Source organism: Curcuma longa, unplaced genomic scaffold (assembly GCF_044706935.1).
Source record: "Curcuma longa cultivar G26 ecotype Majalengka, Jawa Barat unplaced genomic scaffold, ITB_CL_G26_1.1 utg8573_np1212_1322966_RagTag, whole genome shotgun sequence".
Taxonomy (NCBI): Eukaryota; Viridiplantae; Streptophyta; class Magnoliopsida; order Zingiberales; family Zingiberaceae; genus Curcuma; species Curcuma longa.
Window position 1 is genome coordinate 158,006 of NW_027435604.1, and position 18,351 is coordinate 176,356.

At 37.6% G+C, this 18,351-nt stretch overlaps 4 protein-coding genes across 4 annotated transcripts; 2 read left to right on the forward strand and 2 right to left on the reverse strand.

The window, feature by feature from the left end:
• Nucleotides 1–1,585: 1,585 nt before the first annotated feature.
• Nucleotides 1,586–4,531, forward strand: LOC141820948 (uncharacterized). The gene is made up of 4 exons (XM_074708313.1): nt 1,586–1,813; nt 2,448–2,600; nt 3,976–4,151; nt 4,257–4,531. Exons 1-4 carry the CDS (start codon nt 1,652–1,654, stop codon nt 4,345–4,347), a joined length of 582 nt encoding a protein of 193 aa, XP_074564414.1. The 5' UTR covers nt 1,586–1,651; the 3' UTR covers nt 4,348–4,531.
• A 484-nt stretch (nt 4,532–5,015) lies between these two features.
• Nucleotides 5,016–5,848, reverse strand: LOC141820946 (germin-like protein 8-14). The gene has a single exon (XM_074708311.1). The coding sequence runs from the start codon at nt 5,763–5,765 to the stop codon at nt 5,121–5,123; it is 645 nt and encodes a 214-aa protein (XP_074564412.1). The 5' UTR covers nt 5,766–5,848; the 3' UTR covers nt 5,016–5,120.
• A 1,135-nt stretch (nt 5,849–6,983) lies between these two features.
• LOC141820955 (protein BIG GRAIN 1-like) lies at nt 6,984–7,909 on the reverse strand. Its single transcript, XM_074708322.1, has one exon. It carries the CDS (start codon nt 7,856–7,858, stop codon nt 6,989–6,991), a length of 870 nt encoding a protein of 289 aa, XP_074564423.1. The 5' UTR covers nt 7,859–7,909; the 3' UTR covers nt 6,984–6,988.
• Nucleotides 7,910–11,161: 3,252 nt separating this feature from the next.
• Nucleotides 11,162–18,050, forward strand: LOC141820962 (serine/threonine-protein kinase RUNKEL). Its single transcript, XM_074708331.1, has 10 exons — nt 11,162–11,209; nt 11,324–11,413; nt 11,750–11,802; nt 11,945–12,020; nt 12,855–12,916; nt 12,993–13,071; nt 13,160–13,216; nt 13,328–14,941; nt 15,277–16,146; nt 16,730–18,050. The coding sequence occupies exons 1-10, from the start codon at nt 11,162–11,164 to the stop codon at nt 17,849–17,851; spliced, it is 4,071 nt and encodes a 1,356-aa protein (XP_074564432.1). The 3' UTR covers nt 17,852–18,050.
• The last annotated feature ends 301 nt before the right edge of the window (nt 18,051–18,351 follow it).

An 18,351-nucleotide genomic window follows, 5' to 3' on the forward strand; every position in this document is an offset into this window, starting at 1 on the left:
AACCAATAATATGAAACTAAGTTCTATATGCTCAGACAGTAATCATGAATATATTTATGCTCTCAAATACCAATTCAATACATCATATAAAAGTAATGAACTTTTTTATCATAGAAGGGTTTTTATTGATTTTTTTTTAAATTTAATCGATTACAATGTAGCAATCGATTCTATATGTTACTATGATTATGAACTATAAATTTAATTGATTGCTACATTATATTAATCAATTATTTTTTTAAATCAATTAAAATGTCTTTTATGATAAAAAACTTTGTTGCTTTCAATATAGTGTATATGATGTTTGAGACATGAATACATTTAAGAGCAGCAATTTTTTATCATAGAAGACTTTTTGATTCATTAAAAAAATTTAATCAATTACTATAATGAAACAATTGATTCAAGTTATCGTTCGCAGTCATAATAACATACTGAATCGATTATTAATTACAATATAACAATCAATTAATTTTTTTTAATGGAGAGGTAAAATCCAATTAGGTACTCAATTTGATAATTAAAGTAACCTAAGTGATTTGGATATTTAAATGAAACCACCATCTCAACGACCTCTAAAATCAAAATTAAATTTAAGTACACATATATGAAACACATTGTGAGGGTGAATGTCAAGTCATGATTTGAATATTTAGTTGCATCTGTCACCTCAGCCGTCTTTGAGAGTCAACTCCACGTATATAGAGAAAATAAATTCAGATATATAAATAGAGACACATTGTGAAGGTGAATGATAAGTCATGATTTAGATATTTAAGCTGCTATTTTAGCGGTTTTAGTAAAATCGATCTTACGGGTAAGAAGGTAAATAAATTTAGATGGACATAGAAAACACATGTGATGTGGATATTTATATTTTATTTGGGATGAGGTGAGAGGAAGGGAAAGGAAAGGTAAATAATGAAAAGAGAACTTTGAACTTTGTTTGGAAAAGAGTGAGGGTAGAAGAGAGAAGGGTATCTTACCCATGAAAAGGGAGATTTTTTTACACTATAATTTGAGGTGTAAGGAAAGTAAAGACAACTTTAAATATTATTTATTTTAATTTTATTCCTGTTTTAAAATATTAATTCTCAAATAACTTATTTAATTTATTTAAATCTAAAATTTTTAAATTTCTCTCACTTGGTACGATCTTTTCGCTCTTTTCTTACATTAATAATTTTTTATAAAAATATATATACAATATTGATTTTTATCTGTACCGAAGTGTACAGATTTTATATTTCACATCTACTCATTATTTTTAATTTTTTTTATTTATTTAAATCATAAATATTAATTTTAATTGATTTTAAATGTAATTTTGGTCAGAAAAATTTTATATTCATAGGTTTAGATTTAATGAGCTAAATATAATTTTTTTACCTGTAGATTTATTTTTTATTGGAGTGACCGGCCTGGCCTTACAAAAATTTCCCACCCCATTAAACATTAGCGTTAGGAACTTTGATAAGATGTTCAGTAATTTTTTTTTTTAAGTAGATAAAATAAATTAAATTATTAAAAAATCCCTTTTTAGGTCACATAATTCATTTTTAAAAAAATATTTCCATAGCTCCTCGATCCGTCAGTCGGATTGGATTCCATTCCATTTCCGAAATCTAGGGGTTTCTTCTCCACGGCAGTTATGGCAGCAGGCCCATCCGACTCCGATTGGGCGCCCGTCGGGGGAGAAAGTAACGAGCCGGCTACTCTGGACGAGCTCTACAACATCAACGTAGTTCCGTCCGAGCTCTTTCTCAAGTTCCGCAAGCAAATCGAGAGCTTCCGCGTTGGTCTCAACATCGAGGTTATGGTTCCTTTGTTTTTTCCCCCCTTTTGGTTGATTACGTTTCTGATAAGATTACACCTTATATTATGCTTCATGATTCACTTGTCGCAGTGATTGAATTTATTTTTTAGGGAAAAAAAACTTCTTTCGTATTTTTTTGAGCCCGTGTTCTGTTGAAATTGCCGAAGTTGAAGTGAGTAGTAGATAAAACATGCAACTCTGTCTCTTAAAGGAACATGTAGTAACTCGTTTCAATGCTAAAATTGATAGCTTTCTCTGAAAACTGTTTCAGAAACTGAATATTAGGGTCTCCGGATCCTGAACTTGTGAAATAGTTCCTTTGTTTCTTCCTTTATACACTCTCTTTAGCTTTCAAATTGTCATATAACCAACTCAAATTCTACAAAATGGAACTTTCCTTTTCTGTATATCTGGTCAGTGAACTTTGTAATTATTAGGCTTGAGAGTTCAACATACATATATTCGACATTCTCGGGAGAAGTCATCCTTGCTTAGGAGTTAGTGTTGTTTCTATTTTATGCTGTTGCAGCAACTAAGTTTGTGACTGCTATTTTGAAGAATTCATTCTGCAGCACTTTGCCTGTACCAAGTTTTCTTGCATCTAGCTGATAGATTGTTGTTCTTGCTTCAGCTTTTCAACTTTCCTACCAATGAATATCAGGCAAAGCTAGTTCTGAAACCCACAACTTCAGATAGGAGGTGGAAGTTCATTTATGAGCCCTTGCATGGAGATATTCGGCTGCTCTCAAAGAAGATACCTCTTACTAAATATTTGACTCTCCAGGTTTGTTGTCTTTGGCTGAACAACAGTCTGCTCAAACTAAAGTTAGCCAGTTTTTTTTCTGAATGTGCATAAGTATAATTTTGCTGCACTAATTTTCTCATTTAGTTTTGCTTAGTATGTGAGCTACATTGCAATATAACTTATTGCCCCCATAAAGCCCATGATTCATGTATTGTCTCATGCATCCCATAATTTACGCTGTCTTGAAGGATTGCCCCATGTGTCAAATGATCCAACAATTCCATGTTGCAAACTTATATAAGGGCTTCAAGTGTAACTAACTTGCATGTTCTAGGTATATAAAATTTACTTTTACTGATGTCTCATTTTCTAGGTATATAAGTTATAGGAAAGACCCGTATAAGTCTACATGGAATTTGTGACGCCCATTAATTTATGCAATTGTTTGCCTAATGTCAACGTAAATCTTTTTAATTCTCCCCCTCTCGATTCTCAGCTGATTTTGAATTGTGGGAAGGCAGGGATACATTGCCAGTCACAAGATTGTGGTCTACACCATTAAGCATTAGAGTAACCACTACCATCATCCTCATATATTTCAACTGAAGTTTCAGCAGTTGACCAATTTCACTGATTTCTAGAAAAATTTCAACTAATTGCTGTATGGTTTGGGTATGACTCTGACATCAAGGTGTTTGGTGACTTCGATTATGACAATGAAATCATTCGTCCTTGTAAGTTTTTTCATTGTTGGAATTAATTATCTATGAGTTTAACTTAATCATTTTGGTTGAAACGGGTTTATATTGTGGAACTTAAGATCCTATCTAGACATGGGGAAAATTCTTCAAAGAGAAGTTCAACACAGGCAAAGTGTTTATTCAATCATCTCCTTATCCTGAACAAAAGTTTCTCACAGTGGATTTTAGTTAGCTTATGCAAGTTCACAAGTTCTCATAAGTTGTATTCTGTTTGTCCTTTTCAGTTTTCACTATATTAATGCTGCTTTGTGTATAAGACTTTTATGTTATAATTTTTCTCCAAACATTGCTCACTGGTCTTTTATTCTTCATTTGATGTAAAATTAAATAGAAATTAATGATATTTATAAAAAAGATACTACCTAGGCATACGACAAAGAGATAATTTTTGTTTTTCTATACAATCCTATGCCAAAGAAACTTGACCAGCCAACAACAGTAAGTCATCCTTAACTTCAGTAAGTTTATTCCTTGACATAATTTTTTATGACAATTTTATCAGTTATACTTGTAAGATACATCACTTGGATATGTGTCGTCTGTCTTGAAAAATTTATGTCATTGAGATGCATTATCAACAGATTGTGCACCCAAGAAGCACATAATTAAGGCAAGATACTTAATCCACGATGACTTCTTGTTCCTTAACACAGGTAGGAATTGGTCATAGTTTCCACTTGAATGCAACTGGGTGGAAATGGAAGCTATCTACATGCTTGGGTGGAGATGGCATTTCCCAGATCCGGAACAAGACATCAATCGGTGTTTGCCCAGGAGTCGATTTGAGGATTGGTTGGAGGGCTGAATATGTACTTCCCGAGATTCATGGGTAAGTAATCTGCTATCTGTTATTTGATGCTTCTATTCATATTAAGTTACAGTTTTGGATATTGAGTAGATTACACACAAGTTTATATTGGTTGATACTTGACAGGGCGGTTGGCACTGGGGAACCAATGTTCAATATGAATTATGGTCGCTTGCATGCATCAATCGATAGATTTGAGGCAATAATCACTAATTGAAGTCTTCTTTCCCTCTATATTCTCTGATTTAGTCAAAACACTAAAAGAAGAAAAACAAAAACCATTCCTTATGTACGCTACATGCCCTTTTCATCTAGAGTATCCATTTGCAATTCTTGTACAGTGTTCCTCAATGCTTAGAAAGTAAGAAAGTGTTGAAACATGGATTGCTCTCCTTGCTTGATATCCTGTTTCTTGGCTTTAACATGGTTTCTGGTCGTTGTTAAAATATTGATATTATTGTCAGTTCAGGTATATCACTTTGATATAACACTCGTACAAATTAAAGATTCCCATTGGATGATATTTGATTTCATCTGGATATTGTGGTGATGGAGGATCCGTCCATGGAATTCTTGTTTGACAATGATAAGTATGCTAAACCTTAGGGTCTCTCTGCTGGAGAATCGAGAAAGCTAAGAAGAAAGATACTGAAAGAAGATAGAAAATGGGGTGGAAAAGAAGTATCGCAAACTTGTTCGTGTGGGAAGATTCTAAATAGGGAAGAAAGAAATATGGGAGTCATCATTCCAATCATCTTTTTTTGTTCATAGTGGCTGGTTGAGCTGATCTATAGTTGTTAATTAAGTTTTCTTTGATCTTCCTTTAGTAATGTGTATATGTGAGGGAGAAATAAATTTACTAGAGAAGAAAATTAATGGAAAACTTATTGGCATTAGCATAAGTAGAAAATCCAGACGAACATCACCAAATAGTGCAAACATGAACTGAACATAGAATTCACTAGAGGTTAAACACTTGAATTCATTCTCTTAGCCAGATCCTCCGAGCACTTTCTTAAGCCTCTTCACCTCTGCGTCATCCAGGAAGGTGACGCCTTCCACTATTTCGGACGGCAGGTCGTTGCCGAACAGCGCGAACGCCGTGATCTGGAGCCCGGGGCTGGGGCTGCTGAAGCTGACAAAGGCCACCACCGGGCTGTTGCCAGAGTTTATCTGGAAGTGCAGCAGTCCTTGGGGGAAAACCATGGTGTCCCCAGCCTTGAGCTGGGTGACATAGACATCGTTGCTGGAGGAGATTGTTCCGGCGGTAATGGTGCCCTGCATAACGATGACAAGCTCAGAGCCGCCGGGGTGGGTGTGGAGGGGGACGACGCCGCCGACGGCGATGTCGAGACGAACGGCAGAGATGCCGAGACCATTAACGCCTGGGAACTGGCTTACAAAGGCAGGGGTGACAGCGGCCTTGATGAGGTTGGAAGTGTTGCCCGGGGAGGCCAGGCCGGAGAAGACGAAGTCACAGTAGCCGACATCGGAGACCGGTTTGCAGGGGTAGCCAGCGGGGGTGTCTTGGCTCGAGAGATCTGCAACACAGAAGTCTTGGACGAGGCCGTCGGCTGAAGAGAGGAAAAGGAGAGAAAGCAGAAGTGGGAGCACCAGAACTCTATCAAGAACCATCTTGCTCTATTCTTTTAAGATTTGTTATCTTCAGCTTTCTTGAGCAGAGATGGATTGCAGGCATCATATAGAGCCGAGGATGTGAGATTTGGAGGTTTCACGTGCATGGAATTGCATCCATTATGGTGAGGGTTTGGACGGGCTCGAGCTTTTACGAGATCGACATCTCGAGGGGTCAAAACGATGCATTTGATCGAACCACAGTGAAAATGAAGATTGTAACTCAGCATCTAAACTACCCTACGAGTGTAGCATTTCAACGAGTTTAGGTTTTTATCAGTAGTCCATATGTCGTCCAGCCTTACTTACACCCGGAAGTCTAGAACTTCAACTCTCAATCGAACATGAAACTTGAAACAGAGGTAACAATTGCAACTACTTACCAGAGTGACAATGGAAGTGCAATCAACATCTGGTCCATTTCTTTCATCACATGCCAAGAAGACACCAAAAGAGAAGGCATATTACAGCTCTGCAAGTCAATTGTGTGATAGACATACAATTTCCCTTCTCATACGGCACGCACGCACACACACATACATACACACGAGCACAAGAGGTTATCTCATTTTTAATAAAGATAAATATTTATTATTATTATAATAGTTAATTAAAAATAGCGAGGCAAAGGTTTTAAGGAAAGTTTTCCTTTGCATGCATGCATCCATTGTTTACTTTTATAAAGTTTTAGGAAGGAAAGGAAATCTAATCCATCCGCGGATTGTTTTTCCTCCAAAATTAATCACCTCAAAATCGGACGGAAAGGAAGGACGGAAACAAAAAAGACCGGATTCTCCTCGCGCTGGCTATTACGGTCTCTGAGCCCATCGCCGGCCCCCACCCTCCCCCTGACCGCGGTGGAATTGTTGGAGAATGCAGCGAGAAGGAGGCAAGACGTGGAAGATTTGGTCCATTAGACGATTGGAGTAGGGCTTGGTAAAGAAGGACGATTGGAGTAGGGCTTGGAGAAGGAAGACGTATTGGTTGTGGATTCACACTTACAGGGTCAAGGCTTGGCTTCTAGCTTCGGCGGACGATCGAGGGCGGGGCGACGCGAAGCTGAGGAGGAAGAAGAAAATGGGTATTTTGGATAATATAGATTTTTTAATTTTCTTTCCTTACGCAAGGTAAACAGAGGATGATTTTTAACTTTAGGGATTTAAGGATTCCTTTCTTTTCTTCATCCCTTGTATGAAGTAAACATAGCATTAAGGCTAATTAAATTATGTCAAAGGGTTGCTGAACGTTAGGGCACGATTCGCGATCAAGTCGGTCGTCTCGTACAACGGCAGTTCGCCTCCTCCTCTCTCGGCGGCCGTCAAGTTCTCCAGCTCGAACAGATCCGAACTCGATTCGCTTCCCTCCCAGTCTCTTCCGTTCTCCTCCTCCTCCGCTGCCGCGGCGGCCGCCCTCAGCAGCTCCTCCACTCTCGCCGCCGCTTTCCCAGAGCCGTTCTGTGAGTGCTTGTCGCCGCCTGGCCGGCCCTCCTGCTCCGGGTGGAATCTCACTGTCTTTTTCTCCTTTGGGGTCGCCGACGAGTTCCTAGCCGGTTCCTCCCCGACCCCGGCTGCAGAGGCGGAGGGGGGAGCGACCTTGGACTTTTTGGGGCTCCTCGCGGTGGCGAGGAGCGAGGCGAGGAAGCTTGCCAGCCGCGCCCCCGGCGAAGTCGGGGCGGAGGACGACGACGTCCGCCCCTTACTGAGGCCTCGGAGCCCTCTGTGGACGGATCCGCACCGCGAGTTCTTCTTTCTATTATTCTTCTCCGTCGCCGGTGAGTCCGGCCGCGGAATGTTGGAAACCGAAGGATCGACCACAAAATTGACGGTGCGGCGGCCGTGGTCGATGCCTGCATTGCTGCGCGGTCTAGAAACCGCCGCGCCGGCGTCCCGGCCATGCCACGACAGCTGTGCTGCGCTTTTGCGAGGTAACGAGCTATCTGCTTTGCCATTTCCCCTGCTTTTGCTGTGATCTGTGTTGTCGTTGCCATCGATGGATCGGTAGATGACGTCCAGTAGGGAGGAGGAGAAGGATGGGCTCCTCGATCGTGTGCGATGGAAGTGGTGATGCGATGGTGCTCTCTCCCATCTCTCCATCAACTCTCTGTCTTTGTGAGTGCACACCAGGTGTTCGGGAGAATGCCAACCCCAGGTTTTGATAGAGATGAAGAGAGGGAACTCTCTACACAAATATATAACATCTAACGAGGGGAATTAAAGGGAACTTAGTTGGTGAAATGTCCTGGGACGTGGCTTGCCTTTCTTATGCAACCCAACCAATGTGTTTCTAACCCAAGTGAACTGATTGGCCAATCAAACTAGACGAAGTCTGGTTCAACCAGAATCTCTTCGTTCATAAAATCTAAGGCTAGCAATATTGGCCATGACTCGATACCATAACATCAATCGATTGGAGCTCATTGACTAATCCAATTTCCTAAACAATACCTTTTGATTGATGCTATCTCATCCATCACCTTAGTGTATGGGGTCGTTGGAGTGGCGGATTTCACTTTCTGCTAAAGTTTAAGGCGACTTTGTTGTTCGTGACAAAAGGAACCATTCACACTCTCAAGTTGTCAAAATCGAAGGTCAATCTAATTACTTGTGTAGCTTTTCCTTCACATTTTTCACTATTGTAGTTATGAAGAATCAATCCATTTAGCTAAACTGATGAGGCAGGAAGCATTAGGTGGAGGGAGGGGCCATGAATCCACACCACTTTGATTGCTTCCCCATGTCACGTCCTCATCCATTGATTAAAAATTTAGGCCCTTCCTCCACTAATCATTGTTTAATGTTGGGTTTAGAAAGCGAGCTATGATCTTTCTTCACATGGATATGTTCTCCCCAATTCCAAATTAATTTACCGCTGCCATTACATGCACTTACTGTATAACAAATATTTGTATCACTTATAATGACAATTTAGTATTAGAGGATTGTTAGAGTTTGAATTCATATTAACTGTAGAAGTTTAGCATTGTCCCTTCTACGTTTAATGCAGATTACTCGCATCCAATGTGGTTGGAGTAGAGAAGAAAAAAAAAGAGAATTGTTTGTATCAAAAGAAAGAAGTATATAGTTAATTTAGATGTGCCAAAGGACAAGCTACCTACTTTCTCATCACTAGAAGTTAGATTCCCTAATTATCTTGTATTATTTCTTGTTGGCACCTACATGTTCTCCTAACATATTCTACCTGCACATTTGATTAATTAGATCGCAAAACAACTAATCATTGCCATTTTACAGTGGGGCTCTCATGGTTTTTGTCATGAATTTGGATGATTTGTGTGCAATTGAGACTGGTAAGAATAAGTTGTTATGGGCAGGACAAGGACAATGCACTGTTTGTAGTATGATTGAGTTAAAATCAGATAATGACTAATGAGGTATGCTTGATATGGCTTGCATGTAGCACTTAATGAGTATGTTTGATATGGCTTCGATGTAGCACTTTGGTTGAAGGAAATGATATGGAAAAGAAAGCTTGAGCTTAGTGCTCTTAGTTCGGCTAACTCACTAATTGATTCAGTATGGAGCTGGAGCATTTCAAACGAACGAGTTTTTTTTTTTAGCTAAATATGAGTTTAAAATTCAAGCATATGGAGCTCGACAAACCAAGATAATCCTTTCGAGGGTTGCCCATTCTAAACTTAATAATTCTCTACAACCTTTACAAATTTCCTTAAGACAAATTACGAGTTGCTTGCAATTTTTATTGTCATTATTTTCAGGTTATTATGATTAAAATCTTATGTAGAGAAATGAGCCACTAGGGAATTCATACAGAACGGACTGACGGACTGACTAGGTCAATGAAAAAAAAAACTTTCTGAGCCTAAAAAAGATGTAGTTTTCAAAGTTTTCATTATTCTTTAAATATGTTTGTGAAAAAAATATATTCACTAATAAGTTTTTTTGATTGATTTTGTAAAGGATCAACTATTCTTAATATAAGATATAAATTTTACTAGGTAGAGTTGAAAAAAAATGATATTAAATTCTATTTTATTTCATTTTATCAAGTTGGAAAAAAATAAATTGAAGAATTAAAGTGGGTGGCTATGGTTAAAAATTTGATTATTATAATTGTTAAGGATAAAGGAAGATTTGAGCTCGACTTAAAGGGAAAAAAAAGTTGAATAGATAATGCTTTTTGATTATAAAAATAGTCGAAATATGTAGGTGTATTTGTTTGTAAGTCTATATATAGTTTGAAACTAAATTATCATAGGAAATCATGACTTAAAATTAACAGTGCCTTAGTTGAAGGCTTTATAGATTCATCATTCATATTGATATTGTCGAAAGGTAAATCAAGCTCTTTGCTATAGAGTTTGCTCACTTTAGCTCTTCAATTCACCAAACTCTTTGAACTAGCTTCATTCAATCCTATCCTTCACACCTATAAGTCCATCTCATTTCGGGATTCTCCAAAGGTTACTTCGTCTTAGGCCTCTAGTCCACCAAATATGTCAAACTCCCTGAAGTTGCTCTATGCTATTTGATCTTTTGTGCTTACTTCATTTTAAATTTTCAAGATTACATATACAGTCTCTCAATTTTCATATCCTAAAGTATCTTACAAGCTCTTCAACTCTAACACTTATTCTAAGCCTTTGAGTCATTGAACAAAGACTAACTCAACCTCATGGACACACTTGATGTGCATGCGCCATATGCATTATGTTGAGTTCCTAACACTTAATACACACATCAAAAATAAATGCAAAATCAAACTTATATCCTTTATTAAATACATCAAAATAATTTGATGGCATCGATCAAAATTAATAAAAATCTAAAGATTATTATTGCATTTGGTAGATGAAAGCATACTCAAGAATATTTGATTGATATTTTTTTTTTACCTTATAGCTTGTTTACTTATTGTGAAAGGAGAGGAGAAAAGAGGAAGGAAGAGCACAAGGAAACAAATCTCTTGGAATCTATTTGCTCTGTCTTCATCGAGCAAGAAGAGAAAGACTTAATGTCACTCAAAGACATGTCAGTTCAGTTATCATGTTGATGTTGCATTGAAAGAGAAAGGACAAACTATACCACTTAAGACCTCTTTAGAGCGAAAAGGGGACCTCAGTGATCAGTCCATTTGCATTTTCCACCAAGGTAAACAGGTGAAAATAATTTATACGTTGAAGCTGCAGCCCCCTCCCCCTCCCCCTCCCCCCCCCCCCTCCCTCCCAAGTAAACATATTTTTAGAAAAAAAATATTTAAAAATTCAGATGACATTTCAAAAATCAAAAACGCTGATCTGGAATTTCCCGCCTCTTTCACCCAAGTGATCGAGTCAAACAGACACACCGATCTCACTCGAATCCTCTATCTCTGTCTTCGACTTCGAGATCGACAGGACGCCGAAACCCTACCCCGAGATGAACAACTTCCACATCTACGAGGCGATCGGCCGGGGAAAGCATTCGGTGAGTCCGCTTCTCGACACCTCGATCCATCTGTCTCCATCTCGCGCATTTCTCTCGAAGAAGATTGGGGTTTTAGGGTTCTTTTCGGCCTTTTCTTTGTCTCGATTGCTGCAGGTGGTTTACAAAGGGAGAAAGAAGAAGACGATTGCGTATTTTGCGATAAAGAGCGTGGAGAAATCCCAGAGGTCGAAAATTCTTCAGGAAGTAAGCGACGCTATGATTTCGAAATTTGTATGAAGCTTATTTTTGAAGGGGAAATAACCCTGAACAGCTCAGTTTTTGGTTAATTTAACAAATATGTCACTTTGTGGAACTTTAGTGTTGTTCTGTTGCTAGATGCCTTGGCAAATTTTACAAGTATGTCTCTTTTGCTGACGATAAGTAGAGTTTCTTTGAGTCTGCTATGTCGGCTGCTTCAGGACTCCATGGATGCAAAGGAGAAACTTTTTACACACACACACACACACACGAAGTTATTTTCCTTCCTGTAACTTTTCTGCTCAGCAAAATTCACTGTATTCTCGTATTTGAGTTCTGCAGGTTCGGATGCTTCATTCTCTGAATCATCCAAATGTACTGAGGTTTTATTCTTGGTAAGACAAGGGCAATTCTGTTTGATTATTTTACATTATGAAAACTCTAATTCTAAAGTGCCTTTGGACTTTATCTCAGTCATTTTCCCATTGTATATCTTGATGAAAATATGTTTGCTGGAACTATGCTGAGTTTCTTCAGGTATGAAACCTCCGCTCACCTTTGGCTGGTTCTAGAGTATTGCATTGGTGGTAACCTCATGACATTATTGAAGCAGGTACTTACAAGATCTATCATGCACTGTCAGTTTGTTATCAATAAAGATAATATTATTTCTATCACTACTAATGATCAATGTACAATAAGGGTATAATCGGCTAACTGACTTTTGCATATAAGCGTGTTTATTTCTTGCAAATCAAGATATTTTTTCCCAGATTACATTTCTATTAGCCAGATGCTTGAGTAGTTTCACCTCTCTAGCAAGCTCTCATCCTAAAAACAAAATTCATGTTTTTAGTGGTTGATTTTTTTCTGAATTATTAGATTCCAAGTGTCTATATGATTGTGAAAGATACGTCTTCAGTTGTTTTCTTTATTTGCATATTTCAAAATCAATTCCATTTTGTATGATTGTCCAGGTCGTGTTTGGTACTGATAGTTGAATAGATTTGTTTTTTTCTCTGATGTTCTATCTTCAGTGATGGTTTCTAATTACTTTTCTTTATCAGTTGATTATAATCACACTAATGTTTTAAAGCTTCAACACATTGCTTACAATTGCCAAAGACATTTGGGAATGTAATTCGTATTGCTTGCTTGTATTGTATATATATAAAAAATGAATTTGTTGTAACAGGTGCTGAATTTGATAGGGTATTTGATGATTCTGCTCTCCAATCAAATGATCCTAATAACTAATGTTACACTAACAAAAGATTTGATACTAACTGATATAATGAAGCTTAGTTTTTATACTTATGGACTGATGGGTATTTGGGAGATTTTTTTATACTTATGGACTGATGTTACAACATTTTTCTCGTTTTTGTAATTATTTTCATGGACTCCCTGAAGTTGTTGCACTTATGGTAGTATGACATGTTTGCAGGACAGACAACTTCCTGAAAATTCCATCCATGATTTGGCTTTTGACTTGGTGAAAGCTCTCCAGTCAGTGTTATTTTAGGAAAATTTTGTTTCAACTATGGTAGCACTATGTTTGCATTTCTAACAGGAAATTTTTTAGGTTCTTGCATTCGAAGGGAATAATTTACTGCAATCTAAAGCCGTCAAACATATTAATGGATGAATTTGGATTTGCCAAGGTACTCTCTTTCTAATTTGGATCTTTTTGTACTAAATTTTGAGATACATTTCTGCCTAACTATTTTTTTCCCATATAACCTGCTTTAGCTTTGTGATTTTGGATTGGCTAGGAGATTAATTGATATTGAAAAGAATACTATTGCTGTGGTGAGTTCCTCAGCTCGTGCAGCCATTAGTTAATATAATAGGAATACTATCAATTTACATTTTTTTCAGCTAATACATTTCTTGTTATTTTATCATTGTTCATATTAGCTGCCTCAATCAAAGCGTGGAACTCCGTGTTATATGGCTCCTGAGTTGTTCCATGATGGAGGGATCCACTCTTATGCTTCTGATTTATGGGCTCTGGGGTGTGTGCTATATGAATGCTATACTGGAAGGCCACCTTTCACAGGGACTGAGTTTACCCAGTTAGTGAAGTCGATTATTTCGGATCCCATACCAGCTCTCCCAGATAACACATCCAACTCATTTGTGAGCCTGATCAATTCACTTTTGGTCAAAGATCCAGCTCAAAGAATAGAATGGACTGAACTTTGTGAACACAGTTTTTGGAGAACCAAGGTTGCTTCTGTATCTCTACCTACTCAGCCTGCATTCAATAATATGGTTCAAGTCCTACTTAAACCATGCTTGTCAGATAGAAATGGTGATAAAATTTCTCAATCAAGAACTCCTCTAAAGCGGCAAGAAGGCAAGATGAGGGCCCATAAACAAGATGAAAGTTCTCATTCTGGGAACAAAGCTATTGAAACGCCAGTTAGAAATGCACAGAATAATAGAAAAAATTATTTAAAACATTGTGGGAAACTTGACACTGCAAAGGGTTTAAATCTTGTTAGGATGTCAAGGATGGCTAAGCTGAATTTACAGAGAGAGAATGAGAAAGAGAACTATAGACGTCCAACAGCAGAGACATGTGATGATGATGCCGAAGTCAAAATTGAGAATAATGATATGGAACTTGATTTTAATGAGAACCCTGAAGATGATGTAATTGATGATTCTGATGGATCTGAAAATTCTTGCATTGCAACTGCTGAATTACAAACAGAAAATACTGATAAAAAGAATGACGAGATAGAACAGAATATGGATCACCTAAGTATTGCTACTGATGATGAATTAGTTGATCATAAGAAACCAGAACAAGACACTTCTTCAGAGCAGCACGATGTGACTGCTACCCTACCTAGTGTCTGCAGTAGGAAAACACAGCATGCCAAGACAGTTGCTGAACCTGCAACTGATTCAGATTCTGCTGGGTCATCCACTAAATTATTTGAAGTGTTTTGGCACCCATCAGATCTTGCAGTAAAGCCAGTGATGCCAAGTAGAAAAGGTGATAGAGCTGCAGATGCTATTCCAAATCTTCCTTTTGAATCTATTTCTCCATGTGATTATTGCAAATTGCCAGCAGAAAAAATGAATGCACTGAATGGTAAGATAATTCATGTGTTAAGTGGAAATTCTCATGTTTTAGAGAAGCAGAATATTATTAGATACTTAGAAATTTTAAGTGGAAATAGTGACGCAGCCAATATAATTATTAATGGGCCTGTGATGTTGTCGCTTATAAAAATGCTGAGACTTTCAAAAATATCTACTCTGCGTGTTCAAATTGCTTCAGCAATGGGTCTTTTGATTCGGCATTGCACCTTTATTGAAACGGAGCTTGCAAATTCTGGTATTATAAATTCACTGATGGATGGCTTAAGGGACAAGCATGACAAAGTAAGACGATTTTCTATGGCTGCTCTAGGGGAGTTGCTTTTCTATATTTCTACTCAAAATGAACACAATTGCAATGATGGAGATCTTGTTGAATCTCCATCGAAGGAGATAAAAGCTACATCTTGTTGGCAGGTTTGGTTTCTTTGACGTTTTCTATTGTCGTTGTCAATTGGTCAATTGTAAATTAATGCTTTTTTGTCACACACTATTGCATACACTTAAAATCATAGGCTTTGAATTATTATCATTTTCATAGCTTCAAATTATACTCAGTTTTTGAATTCAGAAGAGTTGATTGTTTTTCCTTACTTGGACAGCCCAATATTAATCCTTCCTTTCCTATGTCATTTTGGTAGGATGATTGTAAAATTCTGCCATTGTGGTACACTATTGGAACTATATAAAATTAGCTATACTTTCCTCAATGATATAGCTTTCTTGCTTTATGATGGAAAGTATTTGAACAGGTTACAAGTTCTGTCTTTGCACTGGTCTCATCCATCTTGCGCAAGGGAGAGGATGATGTAGCCCAGCTTTATGCTCTAAGAACAATTGAAAACATTTGCAGTCAAGGAGGAGACTGGGCATCTCGTTTTGCCAGTCAGGATGTAATTGGAAATCTCTGTTATATATACAAAGCAGCAGGAAAGCATGAAAATACAAGGTTTATTGCTGGATCTTGTTTGGTACGACTTAGTCGTTTCTGTTCCTCATGCATACAGTACGTGTTTGAGAAATTGCCACTGAGAGATGTTGCCTCTGCTATAGTTAAGGGTAATCCACGCGAGCAGCAGATTAGTTTAAATCTTCTTAATATGTCAATTTTAAGCACACAAGGGTTGACGAACATGAACAGAAATCTGCATTCCCTGGGGGAAGAAAAACACATGGTGCCAGTTCTTTTGTCGCTAATTGAGCAAGGGACTGAAATTTTACGAGGAAAAACTCTTATGTTTGTGGCTCTTCTTTGTATAAACAGCCGTAGATGGCTTTCTCAGTTTCTTAGCAATGTTAAGTTACTTTATGCAGTTGATAGATTGGGAAAAGAGAAGGATGGGTTTATTCAGCAGTGTATGGAATCATTTGTGTGTTTAATTGTTACCACAATTCCAGGTATTCTTGAAACTGTGTCTGTTGATATGCAACAGATGATGGCTGGCAAACGTCACGGACCTACTGTTGCTCTTGCTAGCCGAGGTAACCCAAAGGGCAGTGCCAATGTACTTCCAGTCATTCTTCATCTTCTTGGAAGCTCTTCCTTTAAGCATCGTGTAGTCAACAATCATGTCTTGCTCCAGTTGACGAATCTGATCAAACTTTTAGAGATACCTTTTCAGGTACAAACCATTTCTAATCGTGCCTATTCTCAGTCTGACCTTTGATTTCTCATATAAACTAGGGCCAGTCTTGTTTTGTACTTCTATGTCAAAAGGCCAAACTAAAAAGAAATTTGTTGATAGTTTTTTGTATACATTTATTGAAATTATTCTCCTATATTTTTATTTTTATTGAGAAAACACCCTAACAACTTCATATATCTACGATTTTTTCTGATCAAGTAGATAGAATCATAGTATATAATGCTTATTACCCAACAGCTGTTAATACCAAAATAATATTAATATTTTATTGTAACAAAATCTGTTGTAAAATTTTACTACAAGAATAATAGGAATAACCAAATGAGTCCTGACTATTTGAGGTTTCTCACTAATGAACTCTAAGGAGAATTGCCGATTATGAATTAGAGTGCACGGATCTTATTGTAGTACGAATTGTACTACTGTCAAATCAGTTTCAATCTGTTAAGAAATATCCTATGAGGGTGTTACTGTTTGTTCTCTTTCAACTTCTAAGGTATCTAATGTCAGCCTTAGAAAGTAGATAGTTTTCTAATATTTTGTTTTTTAATGAATACAGGGAAGAGAAGATTTTCAAATTACGTTGCTTCGAGTACTTGAAACAATTATAGAAGAGCCTTCTGTTATTCTAGATGACCCCACAATATTTACAGGTAGGATTCTTCCTAGCCTGGCCATTATATATAATGGCAACAGAGATGGAGATGCTAGGTTTTTGTGCTTGAAAATTTTGTTTGATGCAATGGTTGCTATCTTTGATGATCCTTCATTATCTAACATGGAGCAAATATTGGAGGACATAAAGTTGATATCTCAAACTTATTTCCTTCCTCTTTACCCTGCATTGGTTGAAGATGAAGATCCCATTCCTATGTATGCCCAGAAGCTTCTAGTGATGCTGATTGAATTTAACTATATAAGAGTATCAGAAATAGTGGATCTGAAAGCAGTTACACGTTGCTTTGGATTTTTGCATGGTGATCTTTCAAATGCAAATGTGAATGGCGTAAAACTTTGTCTGGCATTAGCTTCTGCTCCTGAGACAGAAACTAAGCTTCTGTCTCAACTACGAGTGGTGAGAAAAATAGGAAATCTTCTGGAATTTGTGAGTGCAAAGGAAATGGAGGATTTTCTCGAACCAACCTTAGAACTTTGCAAAGCATTTCTTTTGAGGGGTATTGGACATGAGAAGGGTGTAGCCCTTTGCAAAGAACCATCTCTTCTATGCAATAATGCCTTCAACATGAGTATTGCTGTTGATCAGCAGCACTGCATTAAGGATGTCTGTGACTTTGCCAGCAACCTCAGTGTCTTCCTGGACTTGTTAAGGAACCCTAAAGCATCAGTCATGGATTTGTCATCCGAGTGTGTAGTCCTGCTGCTTAAAGTAGCACCTAGAGAAGCCACCACAGGCATTTTAACAAAACTTCAAAAAATCAGCAAACTTATGGAATTCTTACTTAATAATGCCTTGGACATACATATTCTTCGTCTTCTGTATGTTCTTGCCTTCTCGTGTAGGCAATACCTCTCTCATGCACTGATTCTGTCAATACCGGCACCAGCAATTTCAAGTATAGAAACCCTTCTTTTAACTCTTAAGATCTCAGCTATTCCTGGAATCCAAGAGGCTGTTGTGAATTTAACACTTGAATTGCAACGGCTCCCTCGTTGCTTATGAGATTATTTCATGCTAGGTAAATTCGGTGAGCCTTTAGTGGTCTGTTTTGTCACGGATGTTTATACTTCTTGTCACTGTGCATCTTGGCTTCAGGGATGATGTCATGGCCATTTATAGTTAGATTGGTGTTACCGTTATGTGTTGTATTTCATCTGAGTTCAACTTGCTCATTAGACATACATGTCAATTATCTTTCATATGTTGGTTGATCTAGAGATCTACAAGATCTCATCACATGTATGGTATTTGTAAAATTTTCAGCCCAGCGCATGACTAACTGTATTAATATAAAATGTCAGCAGGGAAAAAAAAGGTCAATGTGATGGTCCTTGAAGATCACAGTTCACGTACTCTATTGGTTGAATGTACTAATTGCATTGGTTGTGTATCATTTTTTTGTAGACATGATGCAAAATTCAATGTAATTTCCTTTGAATCCCTTTGTAATCTGTCTTGAGAGATTATCTCTTGTGGCAAGCTTTGATGGTTTCCCCCTAGAT

What these genes read in the sequence shown, in the direction of transcription:
- LOC141820948 (XM_074708313.1), top strand. Translation starts at nt 1,652, where the DNA reads ATGGCAGCAGGCCCATCCGACTCCGATTGGGCGCCCGTCGGGGGAGAA. An exon ending in GCGTTGGTCTCAACATCGAG is followed by an intron (nt 1,814 to 2,447) that starts GTTATGGTTCCT and finishes TTCTTGCTTCAG; the next exon opens with CTTTTCAACTTTCCTACCAA. An exon ending in GTACTTCCCGAGATTCATGG is followed by an intron (nt 4,152 to 4,256) that starts GTAAGTAATCTG and finishes GATACTTGACAG; the next exon opens with GGCGGTTGGCACTGGGGAAC.
- LOC141820946 (XM_074708311.1), bottom strand. Translation starts at nt 5,765, where the DNA reads ATGGTTCTTGATAGAGTTCTGGTGCTCCCACTTCTGCTTTCTCTCCTT.
- LOC141820955 (XM_074708322.1), bottom strand. Translation starts at nt 7,858, where the DNA reads ATGGAGAGATGGGAGAGAGCACCATCGCATCACCACTTCCATCGCACA.
- LOC141820962 (XM_074708331.1), top strand. Translation starts at nt 11,162, where the DNA reads ATGAACAACTTCCACATCTACGAGGCGATCGGCCGGGGAAAGCATTCG. An exon ending in GGTCGAAAATTCTTCAGGAA is followed by an intron (nt 11,414 to 11,749) that starts GTAAGCGACGCT and finishes TGAGTTCTGCAG; the next exon opens with GTTCGGATGCTTCATTCTCT. An exon ending in AAGCTACATCTTGTTGGCAG is followed by an intron (nt 14,942 to 15,276) that starts GTTTGGTTTCTT and finishes GTATTTGAACAG; the next exon opens with GTTACAAGTTCTGTCTTTGC.